Source organism: Nothoprocta perdicaria, unplaced genomic scaffold (genome assembly GCF_003342845.1).
Source record: "Nothoprocta perdicaria isolate Ctin4 unplaced genomic scaffold, notPer1 scaffold_125, whole genome shotgun sequence".
NCBI lineage: Eukaryota > Metazoa > Chordata > Aves > Tinamiformes > Tinamidae > Nothoprocta > Nothoprocta perdicaria.
In genome coordinates, this window is record NW_020454372.1 from 268,571 (window position 1) to 284,917 (window position 16,347).

Genomic DNA, 16,347 nt, shown 5'->3' on the forward strand with positions numbered 1-16,347 from the left:
AATATATTTTTCGTCGTGGTACATAATCACTCTTAAAATACATCATTTTCTTCATGAATGCTTGCAACAATATTAAAATAAATAAAATATCCTAGAGAAAGTTCAGTTTCATCATAAAACTGCAAAACAGAGGAGTATAAAATTGATTTCATTATTAAAGTCTAGTTCAGAGAGGCTTCTTCCTTTTTCTTTTTTTAAGGACAGAATTAAAAGCATTTAAAGGTGCCAGCCCCAAAGATGCAGAATATTCRGGTTCCCCAGCTCGGAGTCCTCTCCCTCGCTAAGTGCTGAGGCCTCTCGCCGGGAGCATCTGCAGCGTCTCCTCGGCTCTAAGAGGAAATGCCGTTTCTCCCTTGGCTGTGGAGACGTGAYGGATGCTGATGGGCCTGCAAGCCCATATCCTCTCTTCCTTCATTATCACCTGCACACATGGAGCAGCCATTAGGAAAGGGCACTTGGCCTCTTCGCCTAAGTTGAAATTACAGTTGCTCCATGGGAAAAACAAATAGGAGGAAGTATTCTGTGCGTGTTGCTGATGGTTTCCCGTAATCTGTTTGCAGGAAGTGAAACTAAAGAAGCATTTTACATTTTGATTTTAGTGTCTTCCACCCAGTTTGATTATTTYTATAACATTTCTCCCACTGTCTGGTGTTCTCACCCCAGCAAACACCTTACCAAAAGTTACCTGAAATGATCGTGTTAGGCTAAGCAGGTTGCTACCTCTGCTTGCCATCTAGTTTGTACCAAATTAAAGCAGCTTTTAAAAGGAAGCCTGGTTTTACCATTAAAAGTGGTAAATCTTCAAAGATATATAATAACTTGCACATAAATAACCATGGAAGGGAAGTAATTCCGAGGCTCACACCTTGTGAGCTGCAGTGAATACCTTCTGCAAGGTTAAATTTGTGCATGGCTCCAGCAAGTTCCCAAGTGCTGGTCACATCAGGGGGCACTGYGGACAGTTCAGTCCAAAGAAAGAAAGCCCGTGTCTCACAGTCTTGTTTCCTGCACTTCTTCCTCTGTCTCCTCCTGCAAGGCGGTGATTTTGGGTCTAGGCTTGCGTTTGCTGGAGTTCCTGCGGTGTAGCGGGAATAGCTTAAGGCGATCGGCGTGGCTGATGGCTTGTCTGAAGGAGCTCTTCTCGTTCAACAGCTTCTGAATGGATTCGTACTGCCTCACTTTATTGTCTTCGATTACCTGAACAAACATTCGCTCCATTAGGTGGGTAAGGGTAATGCTGACAGAGTTCAGCTAATGAGCTCGGCAAACAGAGGAGGAGAGAACACAGAGATCTTCACAGTCTTGTAACAGGAAACGCACATTTTACAGTTAGAAACTTCTAAATACAAGCAGAACAGCAGGTATCAAAATGTCCACATGGGGAGAAGGTGCCTATCGTTCAAGTCACAAAAATGCAGTTGTGTTGATTGGTTTTACTTTTAACTCTAACGTGGTTGGGCTGAAGTCTCCAGGTAGGGAGAGTTTCCCTGGCATTGCTGAGACTGCCCTGATAATAGAGCAGCTCTCTTAGGGCGGGCTAAGAAGGTGTTAACTGCAGGGTTATTAAAACAGGGATCTATAGCAGGAAGAGACAGAAAGCCACCAGCGAGGTGAGGTGCCCGGCGCCTCTGCTGCCTTCTTGCCCAAYGAGCAAGAGCTGCTGCTCCAGCGGTTGAAGGAGATGACCCATTTGCCCTGTAGAGCAGTGCCAGGCTCCCGCTGTGAGGAAGGAGATAGGTGACAAATCACACCACGCGGGTGCCTGTGCAGTGCCAGCCCTTCTCAGGCAGAGGCCCAGGGCGCACAGCAGAGAGCTTTTAGCAGCTCTGCTTCTGCTGGCTGCAGGGTGGAAATCCTCGCGCTCACACATGCCGCGGTCCCGCTCTGCCAGGAGCTGGAGTGCAGGCACGGGCTGCCACGCACGGCGCTCGCAGGAGCACATYAGAACATTATCTACCCCCTTCAGCCTCACACCGTGTTCCTCGCGTCGCGCAAATGCACACCCAAAAAATGCATGGAGGAACACTTTTCATCATGCTAATAAAATGAAACTCCTCTCTACCAAAGAGTCAAGAAAATGCAGAGGAAGAAACCTCAGTTGTAAGAACAATTACATGACTTTGCAGTTTGCCTTTATTAACAATTCTTATGTCAGAAAAGAAATACCGCAAGCCCTCAGTGTCATGTCACTTTGATTAAACTGGCACAGAATATTCAAGTGGCATCGTACAAAAGATCAAAGCTTSTGCCCATCAGCTATTTCCTCAGGGATCCCTTCTTCCCCATGGAGCCTCCTGTCAATCAAGAAAAAGTATCAACACTTCTGCCCTTGCAATACTAAATATTGTGATATCCTGGGATTTTTTCTGGAGTTCTTGAGGCAATCAGAAAAAAAAAAAAATATACCTATCTAGAGTTAGCTGATCTAGTCATCTAAATTGTCCCTCTCTTGAAAAAGGCAACTCTTGCTCTTCAAGAATGAGGTCTGGTGCATCTAAAAGGAGATGTCTAAGACCACTCGCACGAAAGAGCCTGTTGTCCCTATGCAGTCAGGGTGAGCAGGTGACTGGGCTGGCCAGCTCAATAAATCACCCCCTTTGGCTGCTGTGTCTGCGCGGGCACCAAATGCAGGGAAATCCCATTGCACTAGCTTATAGGAAGCACTCACCAGGAATCGCTGGCACTCCAGCATCGCCTCCAGCCTGTGTTCAGACAGGACCACGGTGCAGTCCGCGAACGCGTGCTTCAGCGTCTTCCTGATCACCTGGGAGGTTCTGAAAGGCAAGGCCTTGTTGGCATTCTGTCTGCAATGGGCGTGCTGACAGAGCTCATCAAGTTAGTTCTGGGATTTAGTACTCTGACTGCATGCTGGGAAGCTTACATGCAGAGATAGCCACACATCATAGCATCATTAACATGGATCTGCAGTATCTCATTATGCTGCAGTTCCTTCTGGGCAGGTACTTTTAATAAATAAGGCTGTAACTAATCTGATTCTCCATGCAGAGTTTCTAAAATGCGTCTCTATTAGTTAATAAGTTACACAACACTGATTCTTTTGACATAATTTACATTCTTGCTTTTTAGCTGGTGATAAGGCCACTCGGATACTGCCAAGCAGGAGAGTTAGACCTCAGGTCTGAGCTGCTCCCTGTTGAGAATCTCATATAATTCCATTGCTCCAAGTACAGGATTCATAGTAAAATGTTTGATGAGTAACTCTATGATTTCTATCACTGATACAAGAATTATTTGTCTAAGTCTGGATCTGGGAATTAGCAGCATTTAAAAAACTCCACTTCATCACGACTCCTGTGTAACATGCGCTAAGTGACCCTGCCTGTGCAGGGGGAGTTGGACTAGATATCTCCAAAGGGCCCTTCCAACTGTAATGATTCTGTGATTCTATGATTTAMACCAATGAGAAGGATTTGGCTGTCTTTGGAAATATCTTGATGTATCTTGATGTATCTCACATCCAATAAATATAGGAGCTCAGGACATATTTGGCATAGTGGAAAATGAGAAAACAAAATGCCTGAAAAGACAACAAGAGACAAACATACTGTCTTCTCAGAAAAAAAAAAAAGAATACATTCTGGGCACCAATGGTAGCCCATCCACATCAGGCTTTTATGAGTGAAATGTAAAATGACCTGTGAAGACGTTTGGTAATATATTTCCCTTTGAGATGTTTTTAAACTTTTTTTTTTCCTCTTGATAACTGTGACTGAAGGCTTGATGGTAAAATACTAGCAAGTATGTTTGTAATTTCCCATTTCCAGAATACATGTTTAGCAGTCCACACAAATTGTGACTGCCTAGGTCATCCAAATTATTAAAYAATTTTGGTCACAGATGAAGATTGAAGATTCTGCTTTACCATTGTAGTTCTAGTAGAGAGATCACTCTCTGGCTTATCACTACCTCACAGTATCTCTTCTGCCTTATTTATGGCTTTGATCACTTATTTAGCAAGCTGTAAGAATAAAGAAATGTTTAGAAAATACTCCACAGCTTTCATTCTTCAGAAAATAAAAGATTAAAATCTTTTTTTAATGAGATTAAAATACAAATCTTTCTGTGAGATTCCATCTCTCTGATATTCAGTGTTTGCTACATACCTGAAGAAAAATGGAGTATTTTTTAGGAAAAGCTCCTTTCAGTGAGTAATCATCTCCACAGAAGTAAACCTGCTACTTAAGTCTCAGGTGTTTCTTCCACCCCTCACATGCAGCTGCTGTTGCCAGTTGCTTGAGATTATTTCAACACAGCAAAACATCACATCACACTCATTTGCACTCTGCATATGTGTGTAAATACACACACACACACACACATATATATATATATGAATGTATGTATGGGTGATATAAACTGTATAAACTGAATGAATTCACAAAGGCTTTCTTTTGAAATCCCATCTGTCTGACTCAGCAAACACTTAGCCAAGCATCATAGTTTCATTCTAGTTGTCCAGAAGTTTTGATGACCCAAAGTGAGTCTATTTTTACAGCTCACTTACTTACAAAGGCCCATTTTGCTACTACAGTATCCCCATCAGTATGCCCATCATCCTGGGGTAATAGCCATTATGTTACATTTTAATGGTAATATAATAGAAAGGAATAATGTGTTATAAACACGCACTCAGTGGAGATCCCACCTGAAATCCTATTGAGTTTGGGATTTGTGTTGTGGCCATAGTTGATTGCAATTCGGAGCTTACCAACTTGCATCCAGCAGCAGCAGGTTTGGCTCTCTGTTAGTATTTATGACCAACAGACTTATAACACAGAGCATACACCCATGCAGAGAACAGGACTCTGTGGCCCACCCAGGCATTGAATCCGCCTGTGCATGAACACCAGAGACTAACTGCAACCTGATCAGTCTTTTCCCTGGAATGGCTCAGCAGGGACAGCCCAGGTAACAGAACGTGTCTGTGCATCTCTGTTTCTCTCCACATCACCCTGTTCCTGTCACATCACCCTGTGGAGCAGTGCAGACGGCCTATTGCTCATAGCCCAGTAAGGAATTGCTGCTCTTCTGGTGTGCTCTATGCACACCCTTTCATCAAAGGTCTATTCCTGACACTGAAATTAGGCTACATGAWGCACCAGAAAAATGACAAAAAGCCTCTTTAGGTGGTGCTGCTGTACTGATTTTCTTACTTCCTATTGAAGGATAGAACAAATGAATGAAGAAAACGTACACAGGGTCCAGATGAGCACTTGGTTCATCAAGCAACAAAATTTTGGCTTTACTGAGAACTGATCGGGCAAGGCACATCAGCTGTTTGTGCCCGTGACTGAGGACGCAGCCTCCATCCACCAGAACAAAATCAAGCTGTCCTGGAAATTGCTCAATTACAGACTTCAGCCCAACCTGCAGGAAAGAAGCAAAGGACAATGTGTGAGATACAGTTACTGCTGGCAGCGGTATGACTACCATTTGCCTTCAGCTTCCTCGCCATTTGTTTCTGACAATGAATAGAAAATAGAAATGGATAAAAGTGAAAATTTCTTCTATAAACTTAATACAAGCCAGTAGCTGGAAAAGCACCAAGATATTTGGATAGTACAACAGGCTGGCATTTAGGTTGGGAAAATAAGAGTTAATACTTCATTTGTTTGTCACTTACAATGAATTTTGGCATTTTGACCAAAACATTCTGARTTAGCAGTCTAAAGAAAATAATATATCTGAAACTCTTAATCCAGCAGTGAATCCGTAAGTGATGTGGGTCACTGGCAACATTCAGGAAAGAGGTTCTGAAAGGAAATCAAGCCTCTTTGGTTACCAGGTGGGTAAAAGGAATCATTCAAAATTCACATGCTACATTAGAACAACAGAGAAAACGACCCACGTCACCACAGCAATTGTCCTGATCACTCCAAGACCATTTCCACGGGCTCTTTTTGTTGCCTCAAATGTTCTCGGAGCTTTGTTCCCATCAGTGGCATCACAGGCCTCTCTCTAGCAGAGTACTCCGAGAGGTGCCTGTGAAGGAATCTGCTTTGCCCAGTCCCAGAAACTGGAATCCAGCACATGGATTCCTGCTTCTTGCTGTGCTCCTTTCGCTCTCACTGGGAAGGGAATTCTGCACACCTCAAAGCAAGGCCTTGCATCTTCTGCATGTCTAAACTATGTTCCTTGCTCTTAGCAGCTCTGTTTACGGAGAAATGTTTGTAAAATACAAGAACTAGAAAATCTTAATTATAAAAAAATTAAAAAATATAAAAAAATATAAAATTTTTATCTTAATTATAAAAAGTCAATACAATCCCAATGGTTTATGAAAAAGCCTTCTTGGATTTTTGAATTACTACGTATTATCTGCAATTCGTTTTCATCATGGGGCGAAGAAATTGCAAATGCCTCCCTGTGTTTCCACTATACATGGAAACCATTTGAACTGTGCTGTCTGGGGACAGATTTCCCATTTCTGAAGAGTTCAGGCTCCCACTGAGCAATCTCTGTTGCAAATTAAAGTCACTGTTCTGTTCCTTACTACACTTTTAAACAACCTCATGCCCTTTCATAAAATTTTGCAAATAACAGCTGGAAAAGGTGCTTTCCTCTTGAAACTAGGTATGGTTTATCCGTGCACCTCCATGGTACACTCAGCCCCCATGGATAAGTGTAGGAGTAAAATTTATCCTCAAAACCAGGTCCAAGTCTGAAGGTGCTGAAATACTGGGGTGACACTTAAGTCACTGGGGTGACACTTGTTCACACCTTGTGATCTGCAGCTGATTTCAAGGGAAGTTAGAAAGTGATGCTCATCCCTAGGCCCTCAGCAGCTAAATGGGAATCCGGGGTAAGGTGAAGCCGCCTCCCAGCCTTACACTGCCCCATTGTCTCTAATGAGCCAGATTTCAAGCGCATTAACTTTGCAAACAATAAAATCACTCCAACTATATAAAGTGTAACAGTTCTTTCTCTTTCCTGTTTGTTTTGCACTCTCTCATTAAATGAGCGACTATACATTGCAGTTTTCTAAGAGATTTGCCAGACTCCTCAATAATAAACCCTTCAACGTGTTTTTGCTCGCTGTTATGAGTAGGGTTTAGCTCTCTAACATCCCAGGCTTGATTCACACCCTGAGGGAAAAGAGTCAACCCAAATGAAAAATAAAGCTTGTCTTTCTTTCAGGAATGGGAAGGTTAATCCACACGCAGTTTTTTCCGTGGTCTCTGCAAGTCAGAGAAGCACAGCACTGAGCAGCACCCTGTGGGCACTGCCAGAACCTGCCAAAAAGCTGCTATTACAGCATTTAACTAAAAATGTCATGGTGCTTTTATTTTTCAGTAAATTACTCGCAGAATCATCTACCTTCCTCTTTTCAAAGCACAGGGAAGAGATTGTACAAGCTCCGGAGAAAGGGCAGAGATGGAGTTAACCTCCTAGGTATGAAACAACATGTTCTGTATTTAGAGCATTTTATGATACTTGAGACTTGCTATGAGCAAGGAAAATGGCACAAATTGACTGTCAAGCCTGTGTGAATTAGGTCATCCATATTTTGGAAAGAAACATCTGCTTTCTAGGATATAGCATTTTCCTTCCCTTAAACCTCTTTGCCTTTTCTTTGGATGTTGTTTATGTCTATGCAATCTATTAAACACTACCAGAGCCAATAGGTGGCATCTTACATCCACAGTGCCTGGATTTTACCTCACACCASAGCAGACTGTAGAAACCTGGCTCCAAACCCTGGGGAATCCGAAAAGGAAATGTTGCTAAAACCCCAATGTAAAATTAGAGTAAAAAGGTCCCGTCTGGTTTATTAGATTTAATGTGCTTATTATTCCATCATAGAGGCATCTGCTTCTGACACCAATTGTGTGTAACGAATGCAGTGTTAGGGAGCCCCTTCTCAGCTGGCTGTAGCTTAGCCTGAAACACACTACAATAGCTGTAAAATACTTTGACGAAAGATTTTTGTAACCTGAATATCCATATTTCCTGTTGCACTAACATCAGCCTTCTTTCTAACACAGGCCAGACGCACGTTTTACATTTTTTCCTTCTGGCATCCAAAKTGTTTACTAGCCATCTCTACACATTCTGATTGAAAAACGCCTTACAGTGATTTCACATATTTGACAAAGCATTAGAATGACAAAAGATTACAGGATTTTTTTTTCTGTATCAACTTCCTCCACTTCTTTTTTTTTCAGAGTCACCCCACAGAGCCAAATATATAAAACCTCACCTTCTTAAATCACTGCACAAAGAGCTGCAGCGCTGCCGTATGAAAGTTTAACAGTGTTCTTGGCTAACTTTGACACAGGAACTTTTTATTAGGTAATAAGGAAATGCAGTTTATAGTATAGCATTATCCTTTCTCAGCATTTTATTTCTAAGGCTCTATATAAATTTAACATGACAGCCGTTTGAAGAGCACATGACTGTGCTCTGCTGTAAGTACTTGACTAGAGAAATACAAATAACATGAAACATTTTTACCTCCTCTGCAACTTTCCATATTTCTTCATCATTCCAGTGCCCGTAAGGATCCAAGTTCTTCCGAAAAGACCCGGAAAATATAAACACTTTCTATGAGAAAAAAAGAAAACAAAACATATAGATAGACAGACTGCTAGGTTAAGCATTTTAAAATGCTGCAAATTGTAAAGCATACAGGGAAAATAACACCCCTCTGCAATATCAGATAGAGCTTAATGCACATTTAAAAAAAAAAAATCTGGAAAACGTTCCAAAATGTAATAAAAAAAAATATGTAAAGATGTTCAGCCTTTGGAAATTTTCTCACTAAAATCTTGGCCAAACTTACCTGAAAAACATAAACACTCCCATTTTAGCAGTCTGTAGATTTTCTGCACTTCAGTTTTGCTGTGAGCTTATAAAAAATGGTTTTGATTCTTTATTAACTGAAATACATTCAAAGAAATAGTGACCCTTAGACCAAAATTAGTATTCCCAAAATTGTGTTTTATAGTAAAAAGAATATCTGAATATTAGCCCATATTCAAAGGACTAACAAATCTTCTTTTAATTGATTTTTTTCATCTAATTCATTGTAATAAAATAGACATGAGCATCATTTTACCATATTCCAACCCTATCTCAAAAGATGGTCTCTCTCTATTTCATGCCACTGAGGTGTGACATAGCAGGAGCTGATTCACAAGTTTAGCACCTGCAGTTCATCCACATAAGAGGCTTCTGTGATGCCACTGTCTGGGCTCTTTCCCTGCTACAGCCTTCTGCAAAATAATATGAAAAGGATGCATATTTTTCCACATGGAAAGTGCACCTTTCACAGACAGATTTAAAGAAACATCGATTAGAAACACATTTCGTAGCCTGCAAAGCAGTGACTCAGACAAAATTAAATATTTGTTTAATCTCTTTTTACAGGGGGCGGGTCTGTCAGATTCTGCTGGAAATGAGGTTCTAAAAGTGACACTGGGGTTGCACAACATTTTGTATGAGAAGAAACTAATATGTTGTCTTCCATTCTGCTAAGTACMCCTGCTAATTATAGCAGGGAGAACTTGCTCTCAAAGAATGTAAGTACCTTATTGAGAAATATTACCATTTGCATGGTCTTTCCTTGTACATACAGAACAAATACTAAGTTGTGAGGAAATAYCTGAGACAATTATTTTCTTCTCTTTTGTCTCTTTTGTCTCCCTAAAGAACATCCTTATTTAGAGAAAATACAGCTTGAAATCACAGTGATTTACAGCCACTTAATGTCTTGCACATATTAAACTGAAGTCTCAGTAGTTAGATGTTAATGAAAACAGCAAGGAACTAGCTGTACTAGCAGAAAGAGTTARGAGAATATACTTAGTAATACTTTCCCATACTTTGGCTAGTCTATACAACTTCCATCTGACCTAACCTGGGAACTTGGCATTCTTTCATCAGATTCCAAAGCAATGTATACACACATTTACATGATTATGATTAATTATAAGTTTAAAGATGGCTGACAAATATAATGTATTTCAGTCTGCCATCTTTAAACTTATAATCATAATCGTAATCATAAATTAATTAAATATAATGTATTTTTAATCAGTTTACCTAAGTAAACCATTGCCAATATCTCATTTGGTCTAGGAGAGAAGGTCAGAGGAGGAAAAAAAAGSAAGCAATATGCTCCTGTGCAGTCTGTAGAGCCATTTAAACAGGAAGTCCTTTTAGTAGATACTAGGGGAAAAAAAACCAGATTCTTTCCTTTAATAATAATTTTTATTATAATAACAAAAGCTTTAGTGAAATATAGAGCATCCCTATGCCTTACTTTGGTTAGTTTAAAGGAGTGTGACAACGTTTGCAACAGGATTAGATTCTTGCAAGCTGTGGGTGTGGTAGAAAATAATACTGCTGCAGAAAGTGTCAGCCCTGGTTTTGTTCACATTTGGTGCCCCATGCGTTTAACTAATGGAATAGGTATTTTCATTTCTYAGTGGTAAAGAACAGTTAACTGAACAAACCAGTTTTAAAGAAGATAGGGYTGAATAACATTCCTGATGCAGTGCAGCAGGGAGTGAAATAAAGGGAACTACATTCTTCAGAAACTGTTGTTATTCCTAATAATTGTGCTTTCAAGAAGTGAGGCACTAAAAGCAGGGCATTCCCCAAAGTATGCTTTTTTAGATAAGGTAAATACTTCATTGTCCTGACTTGTGGTGCTTTTCTACCCATCTGAACACCTCCGGCACTTCAGAAACCACAAAGGACTTACTTGAGTAAATACCGTGTTAGTCACATAGGCAGTTTAGAGGCCACTTACAAAGGAACAGGAAAAAGCAGAAATTTCTGTAAGTGTTATAAGTTTAGAATGAAAAAAGAAAAAAAGTGAAGCTTGTGGATTTTTGTGTTGCTTATGGAAGAAACAGAAATGAGCAACAAGGGGGAAGGAGGGCTGGATGGCTGTGGAGACTGTCTGTAAATGTGGAACCATTTCCTTCTTGGTCACTTGTTCAAATTTGCCTAGGATGGGTAACAGAGGGGATCATGTAACAAGAAATTTCTCAGACTTGGCATCCAACTACAAATGTATATGAGCAACTTAATATTTGTTCTGTATGTACAAGGAAGGACCATGCAAATGGTTATATTTCTCAATAAGGTACTTACATTCTTTAAGAGCAAGTTCTCCCTACTATATGTCATGATGATCTTCTTCTCCAAGTATCGTAAGTCAACCCCTATAATGGGTACTAATCCCCTTCTGTGGCTAGATTGGTTACCATGTTGAATGTCCCCCACATATGGGGATCAGCTCTAGATGTGATTGAAATGATAACAGGAGGCACCTGGATGGATGAAAGCACTTGCAGACAGAACAGTAAAGGACTAGTTTACAGAGGCTGCWAAGGAGYGAGAAGGCCTTGGCTGGGAGCTGTYGCTGTCGTGTTCAAAGACAAGCCCTGCAGTTCCTCAGACAGACCCATGAGGCAGGTCAGCTTGCTCTGCTCTTTCTGCAAACCCTTCCTTGTTCAGGTAGTCCCCAGGGCTGGAGAGAAAATGCAGCATCAGCAGAACTGTGACACCAGCTACACACAAAGGGAGGTTAGAGTAACAGCAACGTGACCTCCGTCTTGCCTTCTCTTTGCAGGTGTTATAGCAACGCATCAACAAGAAGGAAAATTGAATAGCTACCTGTATGATTTATATTATTAGCTGACGAGTTGGAGGTTCTGTTTTAATGAGTGTCTTCAATGGACATTATCAGTGGGACTATATTGATTAACATTACATGATAATATTAACATTATTTACTGYTAGGAATATGAACATAGAAGCAATGAGGACTTTTTGCTAGTCTTTTGGGACCATTTCTGTAAGGTTCAAGTTTTTCTGAAAGTCCCCAAAAAAACCCCACCATCTCTCAAAGAGCTCTCTGGTAATTACAAGTGCTATGCTCCTGGCAAATCTTAATCCATTATGCAAGAAACTATATTTTCCCTAATTGAGCACGTGGAGCTTTTATTGATCTCCACAGGTGCTCTGCACAGGGGTTTGGGGCAGCAAATGGTCCCAGGCATGGTGACGCTGACTCATCTTGATCCCCTGCAGGAATTCAGCCTCGGCAGGACGCTCTCTCTGCACCCTCTGGGCTGCTGAGCTTTCCAGCGGGCTGCATTTTACAGAAGCGCCGTGGAATGCTGCATAACAGACATTCCCGTGACCTCGGAAAGTAAACAGCCCTGAAGAAAATCATGCTGGCTACAGATAGACAGACAYATAATGAGCAAAATGAAGTGGCTACTGAAAAATTAAAACTACAAAGACAAAAGTTGACAAATTCCACATCTTTGTGGCGTTTCTACAAGCTGTATTTTTCTCCGTGGTGATGTTGCTTTCTAAATCTACATGGAGCATTTACATGTAGAAAATGTTGGAAGATCTTTCAGGCTAAGTGTCTACAGTGGAGCAACACTAACATGCTTGATRTACTCAAGAAAGCATTTAAAGTCACCCCCTTCCTTTATTCTGACTTTGCAGGCAGGCCCCTACAACACATTACAGGTCTCTCTTTCCTCCCCATTTATTTTAATGGGGAGGAACATCTACTCAACATCTATTTTCCTTTCAAAGCCAAATTTCTGCAAGTTTATCTCCATTCAATATTTCAGGACCTGATCTGTGTGTGTGACCAGWAAGCAAAAGAGCTTCACTGTGAGCACCCAGGAAATGTAGTGCTTGCTGCAGCAGTATCAAAAAGGAATGAACAGAAGTTAAGAAAAAAAAGAGTGATGGATTGTGATTATTCTTCAGAACCCCTGAYAATTGTTGTGCTACTGTTTTATGTTAGAATTACAAACACCCCAATGCTATGGCCAGGGTTGTGATTAACCAGTGTTGGATGAGGTATAGGAAGGAACTTCCTTGTGGGTGCTACAGGAAACTTGTTTTGTATAATTTACGAGTTCCTGTAATGCTACTGTAATGCACTGACAGCTGGATTTGATACACTGAAGGAAACAGAAGTTAGCCATGGCTCTGGCTCAGCGTGATCCCACTACTGTCTGCATAAAGCGGATTACAGTATGTGCTGGCATTTGTACACAGGCAAATAGCACYGAGGTTCCCACCTGGAATAAACACTTTTTTTTTCTTTTTAATTTGAAATATTTAAAGATAAAGGAGAGAAATGTTGGAATTGGAAAGTTTTCATGTGGAAGCAAGTCGGTCTCACAAAGAACTACCTCCATCTTCTTTTGGTTACCTGAAGCTCTCTCAAGATTGTGACTATCTACGTGTTGTTATAGGCCAGCCTCCCAGGAAASTAAAAGCAACCTTTTTTCCCCCCCATTCTGAAGCTGTAGGTGAGCAGCAGAGAACAAAAGGCTCTCTTTGTTCTGCCAGGAAAGGCTGGGTGGTATATGTAATTTCTCTTCCCTGAGGGGAAAGTGCTGGTGAAAACTTCATTCTGAATGTGGGAACTGTTGAGGCATAATGTKCAGTTCCTTGGCAAGGCTTTAGGACAGAAGCTGCAAATGCAAACTGAAGCATGCCAACAGCCTGGCAACTCCAGTGACTTGAAGAGAATAGAGGGCTGGGAATTTTTGTTGGCATTGATCCACATATCATGGGCTTCCAAAATGAACTGAAGGTGTAATTTCAACAACAGGTAGCCAAGGCATCTTATCAGCAGACAGGCAAGTTACCCTGTTCAAGAAACAAATCTCTCACGTTTTGCTACTGGCTGCAGGACAACGTTTTCTATATACCCTTAGTGATTCTACAGCAAGTATTAAGCTGATAGGATTATTAATCATACCTTTTTTTCCACAGTGAGGCTACTTGTTGTAAAGCATGTAAAGCGTGTGCCTTTACTATCATCTTGTCTTATCCATGTGTTAGATCTTTGCGTGATCCTAGAAGTTATCTCCTATATAGGGGATGCCTCCTGTTTTTACCTATATAGTACTCATGGTGACACTCAAGTGAAGCTTCTAATAGMTACTGAAATTAATAAAGCAAATAACAATAGAGATCCCAGAGTAAAGGAAAGGTTGGAACAAACTATCATCTATTCAATTTTACCCCAGCACCTTGGCTCTTCAGTTTCTTCCTTCACATCTCTCTCTGTGGAAATACAGCCTTGGAGCTGCCCATTTCCAGGCTATGGGACCAACAGCTTAATCTTCCAGKAGCACAAAAGCAGATTTCTTCTGGTGAAAATTAATTTCTCTCCTCAGCCCATGCCCAAAGAGGTGGAAAGCAGAAACACTTCTGTGCAAACTCATCACAGAGGAGGAGAGGGCTGACAGTAAGGGAACTGGAGACATAAAACAAACTGGAGAGAGATTTAAGGAGGACTGAGGGAGGGACAAGGAAGCCTCTTCTCTATTAGAAAGGGCTTAGCTGCATAATTATACCCAGAAAAATTCCTAATGGAGACATAGCTTATATTGGCAAAAGCATTCTTCAAAAAATGGTATAACATACCTGTTCTTCAAAAATCTTTGCCAATATAGATGCAGCTGTATTTGCAATTTGTTGCATAGATACCTTGATATGAAGGGATGACTTTTTCATGCTTGCAACCAACAGAGTTATGTTGACAGAATGATCCAGAAATAATAAACAAATGAAATTCTACAGGAATAGGCAAACATGGGAGTTGCAGAAAGGTCAGAAAAGGTGACAGATCAGCTATCAAAAGGCAGCTTGCCCAGCAAGCCTTGGATCAGTAGACAGAGCATGATTAAATTAACTAGACTGTTAGCAGAGGAATGAACCCAGAGAAGTCCCTAGTGCAATCATGGCTCCCTTTTCTTGGGGGTGTAGCTTGGCAGTAAAGAAAGGGGCTGCTCTAGCAAGGTCAACATGCTTAAAAATTGCTGCCTCTGAAGGAATTTCAGAGCACAGTCACAGAACTGCAGAGAAAGAAGAAAGTTGTAGCCTCTGCATACTTTAAGTAAATGTTATTCAGGCAACTGAGGGATGTTATCTTGGAAATGAGCCCTATCACAAATCTTTATCATCAGATCATAAGAAGAAAAATCAAATTTTGAGTCCAATTTGCTTTTGCAAAATCTAAGTCATTGTTCTTCCAGGAAGATCATTTCAGCATCATTTTAAACATCTATAAAACACAAGAAAATGCCRTCAGGAATAGCTCAGTCAGAACTAAATCCCACCTCCATTATGCTGAAATAGATCTGGAGCCATTATTATAGTGGTTTCATTAGAATTTGTTGTAAATTCTGCTGATACACAGGTGAATTTTGCCTACATACAAARTGGAGGGTGAAAATGAAGAAACATCTGTATTCTGCTATGATGAGTAAGGAGAGGAAAATGACTGTCTTGAAAATGGAAAACCTGACAGCACTTTTTTCAGTTAAATTAGCTGACTACCCAAGAGTCTTTATATTTTTTGAAGTGGATTGCTTAGTGAAGCTGTGGCTAACTGCTATGTGTTGTGCTTACTGCTGCTCACTACCTTTCTAAGACAGTAGAATATTTGACAACAACCTGTATGCAGAGAAAGTGGCTAGCATCTTTATCCTGGGTTTGGGTTGGGGGAAATAACATAGTAAACATTTGACAGTGATGGCCAAAATGTAGGCCAACTGACCAAACCTCAGTAGGTGACCGAGGATTAAACTGCATTATCAGTTTCTGGGACCCTTAACCAGCCTTCAGAAAGGGACAAGGGGGGCACAGATTGCATGTCCTCCTGCAGTGTGGCTGGTTGATCTGCAATTGGTATCTGTCTGCTGCTGGCACAGTTTCTTGTCAGTAAAATAGCAGTCTTCTGCCCCATTCACAGGACTTCTGAAGCAGTGAATGTAGTTATGAAAGTTTGCATATGCATAGTAATTCCAAAGTACATAGTGTATAGCTTTCCAAGAAGGATATTGGACAATGYAACGTTATTCATGTGTCAGGGTTATTGGAAAGGAATGACAGCTTTCAATGACAAAGACACAAAACATGTCATTAAARATTATGCAGTTCATTACATAAGTTTTTGCTCCTACTGTTAGAATTAGCAATCTCTTTTTAGTGTTATTGTATGCAGCTTATAATGTTAATTTTTGGAATAATCTACTGCTATAACTGATGTAGGAGATTGGTTCACTGGTTGCAGCATTAACAGGGAACTCAAGAACCCCCAGGTTCAATTATTTGCTCCTCCTTGGATTGCATCTCTTGCCCTGGTGATCAGGGTGCCTACATACATGTGAATATCTACTTTTTTTTTTTCTCTTTGTCCCTCATTTTCCATCTTTAAATGGTGTTATTCCCTGTTTATCAGGAGTGCTGCAAGCATAAACATGAACTGCTCTCTTAAACATGCACCATGACAGGATAATCATAGAATCATAGAATCATAGAATG

The 16,347-nt window shown here is 40.7% G+C and overlaps 1 protein-coding gene across 1 annotated transcript in view; it reads right to left on the reverse strand.

The window, feature by feature from the left end:
* Window positions 1–791: 791 nt before the first annotated feature.
* Window positions 792–16,347, reverse strand: part of CFTR (cystic fibrosis transmembrane conductance regulator) — an 87,757-nt gene continuing 72,201 nt past the window's right edge. The window contains exons 24-27 of the mRNA XM_026033226.1: window positions 8,476–8,565; window positions 5,216–5,388; window positions 2,669–2,774; window positions 792–1,197 (exon numbers count right to left, since the gene is read on the reverse strand). Coding sequence (XP_025889011.1) covers window positions 991–1,197; window positions 2,669–2,774; window positions 5,216–5,388; window positions 8,476–8,565 — 576 coding nt within the window. The 3' untranslated portion in view covers window positions 792–990. The remainder of the gene's footprint in view (window positions 1,198–2,668; window positions 2,775–5,215; window positions 5,389–8,475; window positions 8,566–16,347) is intronic.